The 17,652-nt window shown below is 40.9% G+C and overlaps 2 protein-coding genes and 2 long non-coding RNA genes across 4 annotated transcripts; 2 read left to right on the plus strand and 2 right to left on the minus strand.

The window, feature by feature from the left end:
• Nucleotides 1-365: 365 nt before the first annotated feature.
• LOC117218349 (uncharacterized) lies at nt 366-1,455 on the plus strand. The gene is made up of 2 exons (XR_004489757.2): nt 366-825; nt 1,115-1,455. It is a non-coding gene; the product is annotated as an uncharacterized LOC117218349 (long non-coding RNA).
• A 471-nt stretch (nt 1,456-1,926) lies between these two features.
• Nucleotides 1,927-5,975, minus strand: LOC117218347 (actin, clone 205-like). Its single transcript, XM_076528805.1, has 2 exons — nt 5,818-5,975; nt 1,927-3,335 (listed from the first exon to the last, which is right to left on the minus strand). Exon 2 carries the CDS (start codon nt 3,304-3,306, stop codon nt 2,176-2,178), a length of 1,131 nt encoding a protein of 376 aa, XP_076384920.1. The 5' UTR covers nt 3,307-3,335; nt 5,818-5,975; the 3' UTR covers nt 1,927-2,175.
• Nucleotides 5,976-9,467: 3,492 nt separating this feature from the next.
• LOC117218341 (actin, clone 205) lies at nt 9,468-11,486 on the minus strand. Its single transcript, XM_076528804.1, has 2 exons — nt 11,339-11,486; nt 9,468-10,762 (listed from the first exon to the last, which is right to left on the minus strand). Exon 2 carries the CDS (start codon nt 10,739-10,741, stop codon nt 9,611-9,613), a length of 1,131 nt encoding a protein of 376 aa, XP_076384919.1. The 5' UTR covers nt 10,742-10,762; nt 11,339-11,486; the 3' UTR covers nt 9,468-9,610.
• A 162-nt stretch (nt 11,487-11,648) lies between these two features.
• Nucleotides 11,649-16,062, plus strand: LOC143263878 (uncharacterized). Its single transcript, XR_013037242.1, has 3 exons — nt 11,649-11,940; nt 12,128-12,200; nt 14,889-16,062. It is a non-coding gene; the product is annotated as an uncharacterized LOC143263878 (long non-coding RNA).
• The last annotated feature ends 1,590 nt before the right edge of the window (nt 16,063-17,652 follow it).

Raw genomic sequence — 17,652 nt, forward strand, 5'->3', positions numbered from 1 at the left:
CATTAAATTTTCACTATTCCATATCGTTGATTATTTTATCGTTAGCAAGAATCGCCTTATATCAGCTTTGCTTTGATATCCAATGAATTAGAATATTATTCATCTTGCATCGGTATAAATAAACAATAATTCCGATTAGAACAACGCCAGCGAAATTCAATCTTATCTATAATATTCGAGCCTGATAAATTTAATCGAACGGAATCCAATGATTCATGCTAATGCATATTGGCACAACGATCCCTCTTGCGCGTTATATTAAGTCTATTACGACGTCATTAAAACAACAAAATGATCCAATCTGGGCTGTTCATTCATGCATGGGCAGCGATTTACACCGTTCGCGTGCCAACGATAATAATCGATTTTCTGTTCATGACGCGACGATATTTTCGATGCTGCCGGGCTTGTGATTAGCAGCCGCGCGCACCGTCATTGGAAATCCTTGGCCAATTAGTCGATGAAAAGTTTATATAGAACCGAATTATTGGTCGATTAGGCTGCTTTCTATAATTGGGAATGCACGGGGCGACAACGGAGCTCGAGCCACCGCCGATCCCCTCCACCTTTTTGCAAGGTTCGGCTGCGGAACCGCTCCGAACCGTTCGCAGATTCGCATTGCAGAGTTTCAACCCTGAAACGGCGCGGCGCGTCTTTGTTACCGCGGAGACTTGTACGCGCAATCTCTTCGTCGCGGCGGTGGTCTCGACCGATTGAGTAAGAGTTTCGCTAACTTTGGTGATCGTGCCACAAAGATGAACCAAGAGCAGAATGATTTAAGGCGATCCAATCTGCAACGCGAGGAGCCTCAGTATTTCAACCAAGGTAGATACGATTATGTAAACGGCCATGCCGTCGATTAACGATTTCCTTATAATAGTCCAAGTGAAACGTAGAGAACAGCTCCTAACGACGAGACTTTTTTCTTTTTCGAGCAGTACACCGCGTTGGGAAAGTTCGAGCGATTCTGATTAGTATGTATTACATAAAAAAAGGATAGCAGTCTCTCGCGGTTAAGGATAGCACATGTCTGCAAAATATATATGTCTGCGTAGCTTCGATTGCCCAAGTTCGCGAATGAAACGAATGAAATTGAAATGATAAAAATTTACAGATACAGCGATACGGCAAAAATGAGCGAAGCGTTCGAAGCATGGAACGCGTCGAAGGCAAGAAGAGCGAGTGATTTGCACGACCACGTTCCAGGATGAAGTATGCATCTGTCTACGATTAATTTGGCGACAGAGATACCAATAAGAAGTCCGATCGGATACTCCTGGTAATTTGAATAGAAGCAATCAGTTCTTCCCTCGTATGATTCAGCCCATGCATGGTAGATGATGTGTATACTACTACTACCCCTCCCAAAATTGATTACTGGTAGTACTCTAGGTAGACACGAGTGCCGCTAGATTTTTATACGAGAAACTTAATAAACGACATTTTCTTAGAAAATGTTTTTTAATGTCCTAGATCCTCCATCCCCTTGTACTGTCCTATTGTTTTCTCATTTGTTGCATTTTTACGTAGCGAAAACCGTTACCGGCGTTTTTGACACTGATCGAATTCACCCTCGGCTACGTACCTTTTCGAATTATGAGAAAATGGTGTTAACGAGAGAATACCGATCTCGTCCTTTGTCGCGACGGTGTATTTTAACAAATTCCGGACGAACCCGGTAGATCGTATGCCTATTTTGCCTATTTTGAAACTCGGCAGACTTGCCGAGCGAACTCCGGGGCGCGTCCGTTATAATGGAACGTACAAGTACCATTGTAACCTAGACAAGCTAAATTAGTCTTGACAACGTACTTTAATTCAACCGGAAGATAGTGTACTAACGACGGGATATTACCCCAAATCGCCTCGATATAGAAGTACAATTCTTTTGTAATATTTAGGGGATCGTTAAATGAACAGCTACGATTTGATTCGTTGTAAGAATATAAGACTGATTTATTCCGTAGATGTAAACTTATATACAAAAGATGACGTATATGTTCGGACGATGTTCGCCGGAAAAAATCTCACCGCCACGTAGAAACAGTACCGATAGGATTCAGCTAACGGAGACAAAATTAGACGAAGCGGTGCGGCAGTGAACGGTACATTTTGGGAAAAGGTGTAGCAATAACAATATTGATAGTAATAATAATTTGAAACGAGCATAACTGCTTAGAAGCACTTGCGGTGAACGATGCCAGGGCCGGACTCGTCGTATTCCTGCTTGGAGATCCACATCTGTTGGAAGGTGGACAGTGAGGCCAGGATAGATCCGCCGATCCATACGGAGTATTTCCTCTCGGGTGGAGCGATGATCTTGATCTTGATGGTCGAGGGGGCAAGGGCGGTGATCTCCTTCTGCATACGGTCGGCGATACCGGGGTACATGGTGGTACCGCCGGAGAGTACGTTGTTGGCGTACAGGTCCTTACGGATGTCGACGTCGCACTTCATGATGGAGTTGTAGACGGTCTCGTGGATACCGCAGGATTCCATACCCAAGAAGGATGGCTGGAACAGGGCCTCGGGGCAACGGAACCTCTCGTTACCGATGGTGATGACCTGCCCATCGGGCAACTCGTAGCTCTTCTCGAGCGAGGTGCTGGCGGCGGCGGTGGCCATTTCCTGTTCGAAGTCCAGGGCGACATAGCAAAGTTTCTCCTTGATGTCGCGGACGATTTCACGCTCAGCCGTGGTGGTGAAGCTGTAGCCTCTCTCGGTTAGGATCTTCATGAGGTAGTCGGTCAAGTCACGACCGGCCAAGTCCAAACGGAGGATGGCATGGGGAAGGGCGTAACCTTCGTAGATGGGTACGGTGTGAGAGACACCGTCTCCGGAGTCCAAGACGATACCGGTGGTACGACCGGAGGCGTACAGGGACAGGACGGCCTGGATAGCGACGTACATGGCCGGGCTGTTGAACGTTTCGAACATGATTTGGGTCATCTTTTCACGGTTAGCCTTGGGGTTCAGGGGAGCTTCGGTGAGGAGGACTGGGTGTTCCTCGGGGGCAACACGCAATTCGTTGTAGAACGTGTGATGCCAGATCTTCTCCATATCATCCCAGTTGGTGATGATTCCGTGCTCGATCGGATATTTCAGGGTGAGGATACCTCTCTTGCTCTGGGCCTCGTCACCGACGTAGCTGTCCTTTTGTCCCATACCGACCATCACACCCTGGTGACGGGGGCGACCAACGATCGAGGGGAAGACGGCGCGGGGAGCGTCGTCTCCGGCGAAACCGGCCTTGCACATACCGGATCCATTGTCAACGACAAGGGCTGCTACTTCGTCGTCGCACATTTTTTATCTTCTTCTTAGTTTTTAGCGCTCTGTAACAAAAATCGCGGCCTTTCTTGGTTCCTCGTTGTCGTTTGTTCGATACGCAGGGTATTGATAAGTCGATTCATCGTAAATACTTCACTTCGTAAATCGTCTGTCTCTGATTTTGATTTTGTTTTTCTGATTGTCTCTCGGAAACGTGTAACTTTACTGTTAGGATAATCTAAGCCCGACTGCTTCTCTAAATCGACGAATCAAAGATTCGCGATGGCTAACAATGGTAGTATTCGGTGAGAGATATTTTGTCGTTTATGGAAAAACATTATACGGAAAATCGAATTATTGAATCGTAATGAAAGAATCTAAGTGTACGGAAAGACTCGAGAACATTCGTAACAAAAAGTAATGGAGAGCGGTCGAAAAAGTTTTCACTGGCTGAGACTGATCAACGAATGTCCGGATAGTTGTCTAATTTCGTCGACATGAAAGAACAAGAACAACAAATGGAGAAGAAGGTCCAAGAAGGAATGTCGATAATTTTTATATTGAAATACCGATGCGAAATAAAAATAAATTTATCGGAGAATTAAAAAGAAATGATCGTGTTGGGGAACGGCGAGAATGTCGGATGATTCGATAAAGTTTTCACGAAAACCGTCGGCACTCGCCAGAATTGACCCAGTTGCCTATAAAACGATAGGCGAGCGGTCCCGGCGTCGCAGCACTATTTCGGTGCGCCGCGCCGCTAACTTTAGACGTACGACCGACGGACGATCCCTAATAAGTGCAAGCGACGATTATGGTGACCACCGCTGTCTTCGTTCGCCGCGCGGCTGTGCTCGGTACACGAGGATAAAGCATAACGACGAGGCCCGCGCGTGCCAAAATTATGCCGGGCTCGCAAAAGGACGAGCCTTGCACACGGGCAAAGACCTCCAATATGTCTAAACACGATGATAGGGCCGGCCATTCGCCCCGCGAGCTTATTTCTGGCCTTGGTGATTAGTTTCTTCGAAGAATTTCGTGGAATTACCGAAAACCGAAATCCTTGAGGGGAGGGGGGGAGAAGAACTATACATGTGTGAGCAAAAATGAAAAACTTTTGTTGCTTAAAACTGTGATGATCCTTATTATCGACTGAGAATACAATTTGCGAGGGTTTGTCGGAAAGTTAGAAATAGCCAAGCGACTCGAATTTCTTGGATTGCTACACCGCTGTCTCATAAATTTCTATCCGAATATCGTTAATTAGGAACTGGCTACTTTATCAAACGGTGCTCGGATTGTGATATATGCATCGAGTTCTTTACAAGATACGTGTCATTAAAAATAACGCGATCACGATTCAAATAACATTTTACCGCTTCGCTTACGATGAGACGAATTATGATCACCGATAGACCATTCGAATGCTATGAATTTGCAAACTTTTTTATACACTTGCGGGTTAATTTGCCGACTTTTAAGGATGTAGTACTATCTATAGTTTCATATTGAACAGTAAGAAGTGTTCCGTTATTATCGAATTAATATTTTGTAAAAATTGTAAGTTTGCATTCGATTCAACAGATATTATGTTAAATATCAAGAAAGATAGAAGCTTCTCACCGCGTTTCGAAGCGCGGCAAATATTGTCTGAATGGCTCCAAAATGTTGATACAATATCAAATTATATATATTTCGAGTTTATATAAAACATTCAAGCTAAACGATAAAACAAGACAGCTTACTTTCATGAAAGAAAATAAATAATCCGGCCACTTTCGCGTACAAATAATATAAAAACCAGATTGAACATCGTCCGACTTTGAACATACACGAATTGGTAAGCTTCGTTCAATGGAAATAAATTTTGTTACAATTCATTATCGATGTTACTTTAAGCTAGCCAAATGTCAGTTTAAGACGCTGCTACTAAAATTAGGATCGATAATTAGACTGCGAATAATGTACGCCGACACTCGATCACTTGATCGTACGAAATACAATAGAGAGTCGAACGAAGCTTCGCGAGCCACCTACTTGATTTTTCCAATTTACTAAAACCGCGGTCTGTTCGATTCGAAATTCTAAACAGCGGTCTTTAAATAACCGCGCTTGCACGAATGTCAACAGTCTACAAATATACCGTTCCATATCTGTTATGAAAATGAACAAAATTCCGAGAGATCCGAATAAGTATTTCGATTGGTTTTACCGATGAAACAGAACCCGTACTCACTCGTAGGTAATTTAGCGTGTATCACTTTAGTTTTCGAGCACCATTTGACCGAACCCTTGATGCTATTTCAGATACAACAACTGGAAGGAAGTTCGACCGCTCCCTTAAAAGAGCGAAACGTCTGAAAACGAACGCCGGACTCATGGATTCCCGGAGGAGGACCGTGGGCCGAACAAAATTATCGAAGGTAATGGTGAAGAGGATCGATCGCGTGTAACCGAATGGTATCATGGACAGCGTCGAGGGTTCGGGAGGTAGCCGATAGTATCCAAAGAGACGCGATACCGTTCCAGAGAGCAGTTTCTACGTACCGTGCACGGGACAGAGTTGGAGTGCCGTCTGTGCTTGGGGAGCGTCGCGACGTCGAATATATGCTCTCGTCAGGACGCCCCCGCATTCTCGCGCGATGGTGCTTGCCCGACAGGCACGAAAAAGGCTTGCCTCGTGTGGCGTCGCGACGCTCGCCGAACTAGGCGGCCCCCAGGCCCTAACGCGGGCCGAGGGAACTGCGTCTCGTTGTGAAAACACTCCACAACCGTTTCCCCTTATAGTTTTCCGACTTTCCGCGGATTCCCCGGATACCGTCACCACCCCTTTTTCTTCGCTTTTCGGGGGGAGGTTTCGATGAAATATTTGTTCGTAAACTCTCGATTCTAGTATTCACGATTCTGGGAAAACTCGGAGACGGCCAAACTCGCGTCCGAGATTTTTGATCGCGATGTGATATTCCATCTGTATTTATATTGGTTAAGTATCGAATAGCAGCTTCGGTAAGGAGATCGATTCGGTAAAGATCGATGTCCGCGTCCGAGAAATAAGCGAACGAATTAGTAAAAGAAATTGATACGGAAGAGGGATTCGAGCGAATCTAGTAAATGATCGCGCGAATTGTAGTTTGTTTCTTCGCGCGGACTTTGGTCGTTTGCCTGTTTTGGGGTGACGAGCTGTCGATTGCCCGCTAACAACGCTATGCGATACACGCCAACTTGTTGCGCGCGCGTGCACGGTGTGTGGAAAGGGTGGTTGGCATCGAGAGTTGAATCCATTTGTCACGGGAGGTGTAACAATGGTCGGCCACAGGTGTAGGAAGTCTACAGCACCCCTAACGAAACATCGCTGCGCGCGATCGAATGCTCGAAACCGAAGATACTAAATCTATCTAAGCGATAGGATTCGCGGAACGAACAATGTCGGCGAAAGATTGAGGGGACAATTAAAGAATATCCTGCGATTGCAGGAAAATTTATAATTTTCTGATCGGTACATGCGAGTAGGGACTGTTATGCAGCGTGCTGTTAGCTCGTTGCCGCTCGATTCCGCTTGCTCTTCTTGCCCTCCGAAGATTATAACGAGAGTGGATATTACTGGTACAAAGTTAACGTTTGTTTTGCTTTATTACGGAAGTGGATTTTCAGGCCTCTGTCGTTGTTTTATTGGAGAAGCGTCAGAGATGGTTGCGCTACGCTTCTAGGGAAACGATGCTCCTAGAAGATTCCAATTAGTTTTGCTGTAACACTTTCCGTGTTCAAATAGCTCTTCCCTTTGAATTTGTTTAATACGTTCGTTGAATATATCATCGATGTGAAAATATGCTTAAAAGCGCTTCTTTTTATATGTTCTATTTTAATTATATAAGTTCTTTATTTCTCTATATCTAAATACTACTAATTGATATTTTTAACCATTTAAATTAGTTGGATTCAAAATTTTAATATATATATAATAATATAATAATTCTTATAATTATATAATTATATATTATTATATTATTATAATATAATAATATATAATAATCATATATATATATATGATTTATTTTTACTCTCTTCTGTACTCGTTTATTTGTGAAAAGTTTTTCAAACATATGCAAATTATGTACTTAGAAAATGTTACAGGATTTACATTTCTCATTCAAAGAACGAGTGCGGAAAAACAGATATTCAAACGTAGATAGATTATATTCGAATTATATTCGTATATACTAGAAATGCATCGAATACACTACTATTTGGAACTAAATGTCGCTCGTAATAGGTTGATACCGAACCTGAGGCAATTTCCATTGTCTAGATTGGTTCCCAGTCTCTATACATACATAGTGCCATTGATATGGTACTCTGTTCCCATATGAAACTGACATACCTGAAAGCTGTCCTACGACACTTCTAATCGTCCGTTTAAAAATACATGCAACGACTGTAGATATTGCGCAGTCCTGTTTGTGAATACTTTGAAAAGAGAATAATGTAACGTAATCGCATGTTACCTCTACGAAACAGAATTAAAACGCAGAAAAATAAAACTCGCAGAAAACTAATGGAGAAACTAGATCCTGAGATTCGCGGTAGTTGACGGTTAAATTATGCGTAAACATTCGCAATTGGTTGAGGCATCTCTTGTTAGTTGTATCTTCGATAACCGATTGCGATTCCCCTTCACCATTAAAGGTGTTTAAAACCCGTCGAATGGCTCGGTCAATTTTAGTCCGATGGCTGACGCGGGGTGAAGCTTGACTTTTACACGATACGCATTCGCCTTTTTCTACCAGATATCGGAGCACAAGGAATATTTTGAGATTACGCATAGGGACGAAAATAAATCGCAGAAACCACGGCTCTTTTATCGGCCAATCCCGCGTTCCGGCATCCGCCTTATCGACGGAAGAGGTTCTCGGAGAATGTGCAGCGAGGTATTCTCCGCTGTGAAATTACCAAACCCCTGAAAGTTCTGACGCTACGAATCAACCGACTGAAAGATACGAACGGGCTTTTTTTAGGATATCTTCCGTGGGGAGTATATGCGAAAAGGAATCGTTCAGAAACAGATTAGTCATATTAGGCCAAGGTCATCCGCTACCGCGAAGCCACAACAATAGTTATTTTAAAATAACTTCGGCTTTCCACCGCTGTGCATGCGTGAATCTTGGTTAGGCACTCGAGCATCATGAATATAATAGCGGTATTTTCTTACAAATGTATATTAAATCGTCGAGTTTTACGAAAATATATATACGTAATACATATATATATATGTATATGTATACTTATATACTATACGTATATATATGTATACTTGTAATACTTCTTTGACATTAAAATCGTTCGCGTAAATTCTTACGATAACTATATATAGAAGGATGTCGAATAGATAGCAGAAGTCTTCGGTAACGCTCGGCTAATACGGCTCTGAAGTCTCCGAACATTCACTATTACGTAGGTTTCGATGTTGCAGATATTTTTCCGGAGCACAACGCAGGGGAGCAGAGTGGGGGAGGAGAGTTGATCGGAATTAACAACGACTATGACCGATCTGATCTGGTGCGACCTTCTAAAGCATGGGTATTAAGGTACAGTACCGAACGACTTCGGATAGTGGTACTCGAAGGATGCAAACAGTGGTATGAGACAACGTGTATGTATTTAATTTGAGATTGATATCGTATAACAATATAGCAATATATAGTGTATAATATTTACAAAATAAATTAAAGTAGAAGTACATTGATGGTGACTTTGCTTCAATTAACAGGCTAACTATCATATAATAGGTTTGAGAAATTTTTTGGAGGCGCAGGGATCTCGCGTAGCAGTAATAGAGACAGCTTTTCTCGAAGTTGGTCCAATCCTGTCCAAGATCCTATATTTGCCGCGTACGCCTATAATGTCCCTTTCTTGCTCGAAAGATGCATTTGGTAGCTGGTCAGCAGACAATGTATAGCAAACGACATTCGTTTTCGATACTGGATAAGGAATGGCCACCCACGAGCTAGCTCTGGTAGCGAGAGAACCAACGCCTTAGCCGACATCCTCGGTCGTGATGAAGTGACAGATGAAAGCGATCTTCGCAACTCACATCGAGAGTTATACGATCAACGATATGATCAGCCGGGCGGCCGTACCGTGCGGGACGACGTACATGGCCACGATGATGAAGGTTCGATGAGATCTGATGATGATCCAAGTTCTGCGATATTCCGATAAAATTATTTTTCTGCAGCATCGTAGTCGATCAAGATAATCAAACAGATTGTATGTTTGATCATCTCGACACCGACTGGTGATTGTTCGATATTCGTGCGACGTCGATGATGCGACGACGATATGCTTAGAAGCACTTGCGGTGGACAATTCCAGGGCCGGACTCGTCGTATTCCTGCTTGGAGATCCACATCTGTTGGAAGGTGGACAGTGAGGCCAGGATAGATCCGCCGATCCATACGGAGTATTTCCTCTCGGGTGGAGCGATGATCTTGATCTTGATGGTCGAGGGGGCAAGGGCGGTGATCTCCTTTTGCATACGGTCGGCGATACCGGGGTACATGGTGGTACCGCCGGAGAGTACGTTGTTGGCGTACAGGTCCTTACGGATGTCGACGTCGCACTTCATGATGGAGTTGTAGACGGTCTCGTGGATACCGCAGGATTCCATACCCAAGAAGGATGGCTGGAACAGGGCTTCGGGGCAACGGAACCTCTCGTTACCGATGGTGATGACCTGCCCATCGGGCAACTCGTAGCTCTTCTCGAGCGAGGTGCTGGCGGCGGCGGTGGCCATTTCCTGTTCGAAGTCCAGGGCGACATAGCAAAGTTTCTCCTTGATGTCGCGGACGATTTCACGCTCAGCCGTGGTGGTGAAGCTGTAGCCTCTCTCGGTCAGGATCTTCATGAGGTAGTCGGTCAAGTCACGACCGGCCAAGTCCAAACGGAGGATGGCATGGGGAAGGGCGTAACCTTCGTAGATGGGTACGGTGTGAGAGACACCGTCTCCGGAGTCCAAGACGATACCGGTGGTACGACCGGAGGCGTACAGGGACAGGACGGCCTGGATGGCGACGTACATGGCCGGGCTGTTGAACGTTTCGAACATGATTTGGGTCATCTTTTCACGGTTAGCCTTGGGGTTCAGGGGGGCTTCGGTGAGGAGGACTGGGTGTTCCTCGGGGGCAACACGCAATTCGTTGTAGAACGTGTGATGCCAGATCTTCTCCATATCATCCCAGTTGGTGATGATTCCGTGCTCGATCGGATATTTCAGGGTGAGGATACCTCTCTTGCTCTGGGCCTCGTCACCGACGTAGCTGTCCTTTTGTCCCATACCGACCATCACACCCTGGTGACGGGGGCGACCAACGATCGAGGGAAAGACGGCGCGGGGCGCGTCGTCTCCGGCGAAACCGGCCTTGCACATACCGGATCCATTGTCAACGACAAGGGCTGCTACTTCGTCGTCGCACATGTTGCTGCTTTTTTAGTGTCTCTGAAAAGAAAAATTAGATTGTTCCATTCATTTTGTACAATGGGAGGGCGTACGATGTTTAGAAATCTTCGTTCGGAATGTCTCTATTTTGCAATATCTACTGATCATTTACCACCTTACGTACGGTACGAAAATCTATTTTTACTTCTTCTAAAAAATGTTCTTTCATACTTTCAATTGAAATTGAAATATTCTTTCAAGCTTTTACAAAAACTCGATCGAAAAAAGTCGATTCTTTATCAATTTGAGCTTTACGATGAGCAATTTTAGCTTATTATGAGCTTCCGCTATGAAGTATCTACGCAACGAACTACGATGATCAATGTTTAATCTCTCACTGCTCAAATTTTACTACTCGACCGACGATTTTTAAGAACTCCTTGCACTGAACTTTAGAGATCGGATCCCACGTACTAATTCCTAAATCCTATGTACCAATCTCCTACAAACACTTTAGTCACCACAGAAACACAGATCACCCGGCGGATCGTGCTGCACTACACACCGGAGCCTCTTCGTATACCTGAAGGAAATAGAGAAGAAAGAGAACGTGGAGGACTTCGTGGAATTACTAACCGTGGGGGTGAGTTGTGAATCGGCGGGCGGCTGAGGCGCGGCTGAGGCTCGAAGGCGTCGCGACGCCAGATATAACATCCGCAGCGTACGCGACGCTACCGAAGATGGGCACGCGGGACGCCTCCAGGGCTGGCCAGCGCCTCTACCCACGCAAAAGCTTTGCGTGGCGATGTCTGCGGATCCGACACGCTACGAACCAGGAAATCGGTATAGCACAGATGTCGGAATCTCGATAGAGGGTGGACAGCGTACGAATTTGGACGGCCCTGGCCGTCCGAGAACAGCGGTGAGAATTATGCTGTTACCTCCCACCGGCGCTCCAAACTTACCCAAGTAGAACATAATCTTGGCTAGAATTAGTTTTTACATCGATGTCTATCGGTATTTCAATTTCTTCGCTTTTCACTAATTTTTCAATGATACCGTTCGCCTTTGTTTCGGACGCTCAGGGCTGTGGCTAATTTTCTTAGGTAATTCCGAGAGACACGTGTTCGGATAAATAGAAAGCAACGTTTGGATTTCTTCTTGCATCGTTTTATGGGCGATTCGTTTGGCGAAGATGCAACATATCGCGCGATCCCTGCCGTTTACCGCTTTTGAACGTATGTATATTATTCGTATCGTCACGACACCTTTTTCGTAATCACTTTGAATTATTTTATCGAGAGTTCGTTACCAAAGCATTCGTTCGTTCGCAGCATTTACAGATTCTACGTCTTCGCCGTGAAAAATATTTAGTTTTTAACATCGCGTTTTTAATTTTTGTAATTTTTCACATTATTTTTATAGAATGCCTAATCGTTTGTGGATCAAGCATGGCGCAAACGTTTTTTCGGAACAAAACTATTTGTTAATAGCAAAGGTAAGTACTCCACATTTTTTACAAGTTTCTCTACATGTTTTTCTGCTTCGAAGGACGTTGCAAATAATAGGAAGCATAGTTGCTTATTGTGTTAAATTTGTGACGCTCGTCATTCCGATATCATGTACAAAAATATACGTGTGGGATTACGGCGCGTCATTATGTAAGTCGACTGTCTCCCAAATCATTAATTTTCATTCCTAACGAATTCCACAATAAAACGAGATAATTTATTCAAAATTTTTCAGTTTTCCGTTAAGAATATGCACACAATATTTTATTTCAATTGCTAGTGCAATAGTTTCAATAGATATTATCTACTGTTCAATTTTAAAAAGTTTACACTGCATTGCATTTGCAGTTTTATTTCGTTGCAGTGGCAAGCTTGCCTTAATATCATCGTAAAGTCGGTTGGATTACATAAAAGAAAGAACGTATTTATAGTACTCTGTGGCTTACAGTTTGGAAACTTCGAACAAATAAACTTTCGCATTTCCATTTTTAAACACGTTTCGAGAACTGTTTATCGAGTGAACAAAATGTTAACGAAAATAAACTTGGTAAATGAATTTATCAATTGGCGTGTTATGATTTTATTACGGTCTACAATGGTGCACCTGACATAAATATGTATACGGAGTCGCAACCTAGTAACATGTTTCAAATGCTAGAATTTATTGTGCAGCTGATTATACATTTCGCAGAGGCTGGCACATGAAGGACACATTTCACTTACGACTTCAACATGTAGAAAATGTAACATAAAAGCTACAACTAATGTGTGTATGTCCAATTTTATAGTATTAACATGCAACCTGAAATCTGTTCTCTATTTCTCAAATAATAGATGTAAATTATTAATTATTATTTCGCTATTTTGTGAATTTACCCTACTTAGTTAACTTGAACGTAAATGAATACCGTAACACGTTATCTTCATCGACTGAAGCCAACACTGCCTGCCATTCTTCCTTATGCGATCATTTTTGTCCGAAAATAATTTTATTAATGACTCCTTTTTATCGACGCATTCTATTTCAGTACAAAAAGAGTTATGTATTTTTTATTGTCTGGACAATTCGATCTAATTATTAGAATTTGAATCTTATACGATCTCTCACTATTTTCCTTCCACATTTTTTAATGAATATTTTTAAAACGTTATTATCGTAAACGCTCTTCACAATTTTTTTTTTCACACTCGTATAATATATTTAGCTCTGTTTCATATGAAATTCGTTACATTCGATAAGAAGCTAATATTAGCCTCGTCTTAACAGCAAAAATGATCTCCAACGACTAGTAAAATCAATTGTACCTAAAAATATACGAACGAATGAATCCTTAAGTATGCTGCTACAGATATGAGCCGTGGCTCTTCTAAAGTAACTGCGCTCTTCTCATGATTAAATCAACTCAAGTGATCTTAATTTATAAACACTATTGGAAAAACTGTTCGTAATTAAAAATATAAGCAGAATAAAATGATTATTCGTGTACGCTAATCAAATTTACTAAATCCGATGTAGTTTCCTCACAGTTTACCAAATTTTTCCTGTAACATGAGAAACTTGTATAGGACAAAATTTTGGTATTCTATACTATTGGTGTGGCATCGAAGATGCGTCGTCGAAGGCATTTGTAACAGGTTCTACATAAGCGTCAACAATAAAAGGAATTCAAAATAACCTCAGACCCGAGACTCCTGCAACGTAATAACTTGATTTGCTTCTTTCTACGTGAAATTCGTGTTTTTCAATTCAAATCTGAAATTTCTTATTTCTTTAATGACGCGAATTTACTATTCAATATTCTGTCGACCAAGTATCTGTAAAAACACCAAAGTCTTTAACATAAGAAACTATTAATTATAATAAAATTACGTTATCATATTATTTCTACTAAACATTTTTCTTGATATCGAATAAAATCGAAACTATTTGAAGAATATAAGACTAAATTAATAAAAATATTATCATTTAAAATTGTAAAAACAACATGGACATAACTTAGTGCACATTGATTTGTTTCATAAAAGCGGAGATATTAAGAATACCGAAGCGAGAAAGTAATTTAAAAAGAAAAGATGAGAACTTTTCAAAATAGTTCATTGACAAAGAATCGGGTTTACATTGACATTCGCGCTCTAATAACTAGTGACGTAACGAATACCTAGTGAAGTGAAACACACCATTTTTTAACGATTAATTGCATTACATTTACCGAGTGTTCTACCATTGTACAAAACAGAGCTCTGTATTATTTCAAACAGAAAATAGTGGACAGTCCATTTTATTTTAAATCGTGGGTATAACATTGAAAAAGTCATATGAATATTTTCGTTTGTGATTATGATTATAATGTAACATAATATAAATGTAATATAAAAATACAATCTAAACAGCTGTACAAAAACTACAGCGTACTTATTGTTAGTTCTAAGTGGCTGTGTTCCCGTTAAATCATACTTACTAAAACCGACACGAAATTCACTTTGTCAAATATTAAAGTCGCTTTTACATATTTAAAATACAAGATTAAAATATTTTATATCATGTTCGATTTAAAATAACAATCACAAATCTGGCAACTGCGAAAATTAAGAAAATACGAATATTATTTATTTAATAAAACGAAACCTAAATTTAAATTTATAATATCGGTGTAAAAATTAATTTTTAATTTCAGACAAATGATTTCGAAACCTAAGTATGAATAACACGACGATCACCGTTGAAATACCATTTCATCCGAACAGTGCAGTGCTTAAAATAATTTTGTCTCTAAATTATACGCAACTGTGGCGAACGATCACCCTGAAACGCTTCCTAGTAGCAGACGAACGATCTCGGTATGCGAAACTGTTGTACAACGTGCCGGGGAACATGGACATTTTTATTCGATTCTCGTAAGAAGAGCCCTTGAGGCGACCACGAGCGGCGATGATGCCATAGCTCGTAGAATTAAGAACAATACGAAAGCACGCGTCGAAAAAGAAACCGGAGGACGTTACGGTGTACACAACAAGGACACTGGATCCTACGGATCAGGAATGTAAACTGGCCCCGGGAGGGCCGCCGGGTGGCGATTATTAATGCTAAGCAACCAGGTCGTTAATATTGCTTCGAGGGGTAAGCGATATATGTATAAAAAGGAAAAAGAAAGAATTTGCAAAAGGCCTTCAGAAAAGTGGACCTTATCTACGTATACAATTCGGTACAATGTGCATATATCTCCAAGATTCGACGACATTCGACATTGCCCGGTTGTAGTCGTTCCATCAACCTCAGCGACCGGAAAGAACCAACACGATGGATCGATTAAGTATTCAAAATAACGTATACTCGAAGATAAAGGTGACTACATATTTACATAAATAAAATTCTTCTGTCATCTTGAAAGTGTATTTATATTCATAAAAATGCTTCGTCGGCGTATTTAAGAATTTATATATAATCTTTATAATACAAGTTAGAATATTGAAAATATTCATCTTCGAGGAGATCGGACCTAGACCAGATTAGATTAACACGTTCCGTGCCACGTGTACCATCGATGGTACACGCTTGCATGTTTACTTAGTGAACTGAACAAATTGTTTACAAGAAATTTAGAACCGAAGAATCAATTTCCACCGCAAGAATGGGCGTTGATAAGTTTTTGTTACGTTGTTATGTGTACGAGAATTAATAATTGCACGTAATACATCAAGTTTTAGTAAAATATCAAAGTGTGAAGATTCGAGTAAAAAAAGCTCGGCACGGAACGTGTTAAGTATTTTTTATATTTAGGTGAAATATGAAAACACGATGTTATTTGTTGGAACACTTGACGGATTGATTAAATTTTGATTGTATTCCAATTTGCGTTAATTGATTTATAAAAGTGATTTATGCACATTTTTATAGAAATCGCAGAAATCGCAGACAAACGGTACAATGCGAGCGGCTGGCGCGTCCGTCTATCGCTTATTTGTTCTACTTCTAGCGAAGGAATATGGCAGTACATATTATCTCGCTATTTAGCACCCTTTCTGTTCCCTGAGATATTGAAATAGTCGATGCATCGATGATCGTCCTCGATGTCACCAAAAATTTACCATGTCACTAACAATTTCTATAAATACCATCGTCGTAAATCATACCCAAAATAATTGAAAAGAAAAAGGAAAGCAACTCGCAATAATAATTGTACCAACGAACACGTAATTTGATTGGTAAGAATAATTTTACGTAAGAATTAATCCATCTGGTTATACCGTCTTCTCTATTTATTCGTTCGTCTAGAATTGCAGAACGATAAGTAATATATTTATAAATATAACAAATCTTCACGTATGCTACAAATTCAAAAAAAAATGTAGCGATCCAATAATTACTAATTAATCTCAGCAATAGTTAACAATGGTAAGATTATAACTGTACCGATCTATTAACCGATCACAGTCGTATACTATTTAACTGATCGGTCGATGATCGTGGATGTTGATTAAGAGATCGAATCAGAAAAACAATATATGATCACCACGAGCGATTAACTTATCGTTACCTGCGTAATCGCCACGGCTCTCGTCATCCGGCCTAAACGAATTAAATAAGTTTCTAGTCGAATATCATCCCGCCGACATATTTGATCTACATTAACTTATAAGAATGAAAATACGGTAGAGACTCTCCTATCTGAATGTTTATTTTTGTGATATCGCGTGATACAAAAATATTCTATCGTCTAAAAATTTCATTCTCTATTAGAAGTTCTCTGCTAGATGATAATGTATCAAAATAACAGAAAGATTAGATAATGGAACGTTCGGATACTCCGCTTTACTCAAAATCTTATCTATTAAAAGCTTTGCTAAATTGCAAAATAGTAATAATAATAATAATAATAATAATAATAATAATAATAATAATAATAATAATAATAATAATAATAATAATAATAATAATAATAATAATAATAATAAAATTACGTCGCTTCTTTCGTGTTTAATTTTCATTTTAATTCATAGAATTATGTTATCAAAATCAGCAAATTTAAATTACAGCAGCACCCATAATTTTGCAACACGCGTTACAACAAACTCGTAGACAATTCAAATAAACAGTGCAGAATCGTTTCTCGGCCACGAACTTCAGCCGGTGCGGCTACGGCATAAAATTGGTTGTTTTCCAGCTTCCTTCTTCGTACAAATTATTATATGTTCATTACGTCTGATAATCAATTACCGCCAAGTTCCGATCCGTCGGCAGCTTCGCGCCAGTAACAAAAACAAGAGAGAAAAAAAAGAAAAAAGAAAAGAAAAAAAATATTGAACCTGTTAAAACCCTCCTCTCTCGCAATGCACGACGATGGAACTGACAGAACGAGTCTGTAGTGGTTAATGTCCAGTTTGTTCAGAGCCAGGAAAACACTATTTGAACAGAGTAGGGGACCTTGCATAAAAGTTAGC

This window comes from Megalopta genalis, chromosome 2 (assembly GCF_051020955.1).
Source record: "Megalopta genalis isolate 19385.01 chromosome 2, iyMegGena1_principal, whole genome shotgun sequence".
In the NCBI taxonomy this organism is placed as follows: Eukaryota; Metazoa; Arthropoda; class Insecta; order Hymenoptera; family Halictidae; genus Megalopta; species Megalopta genalis.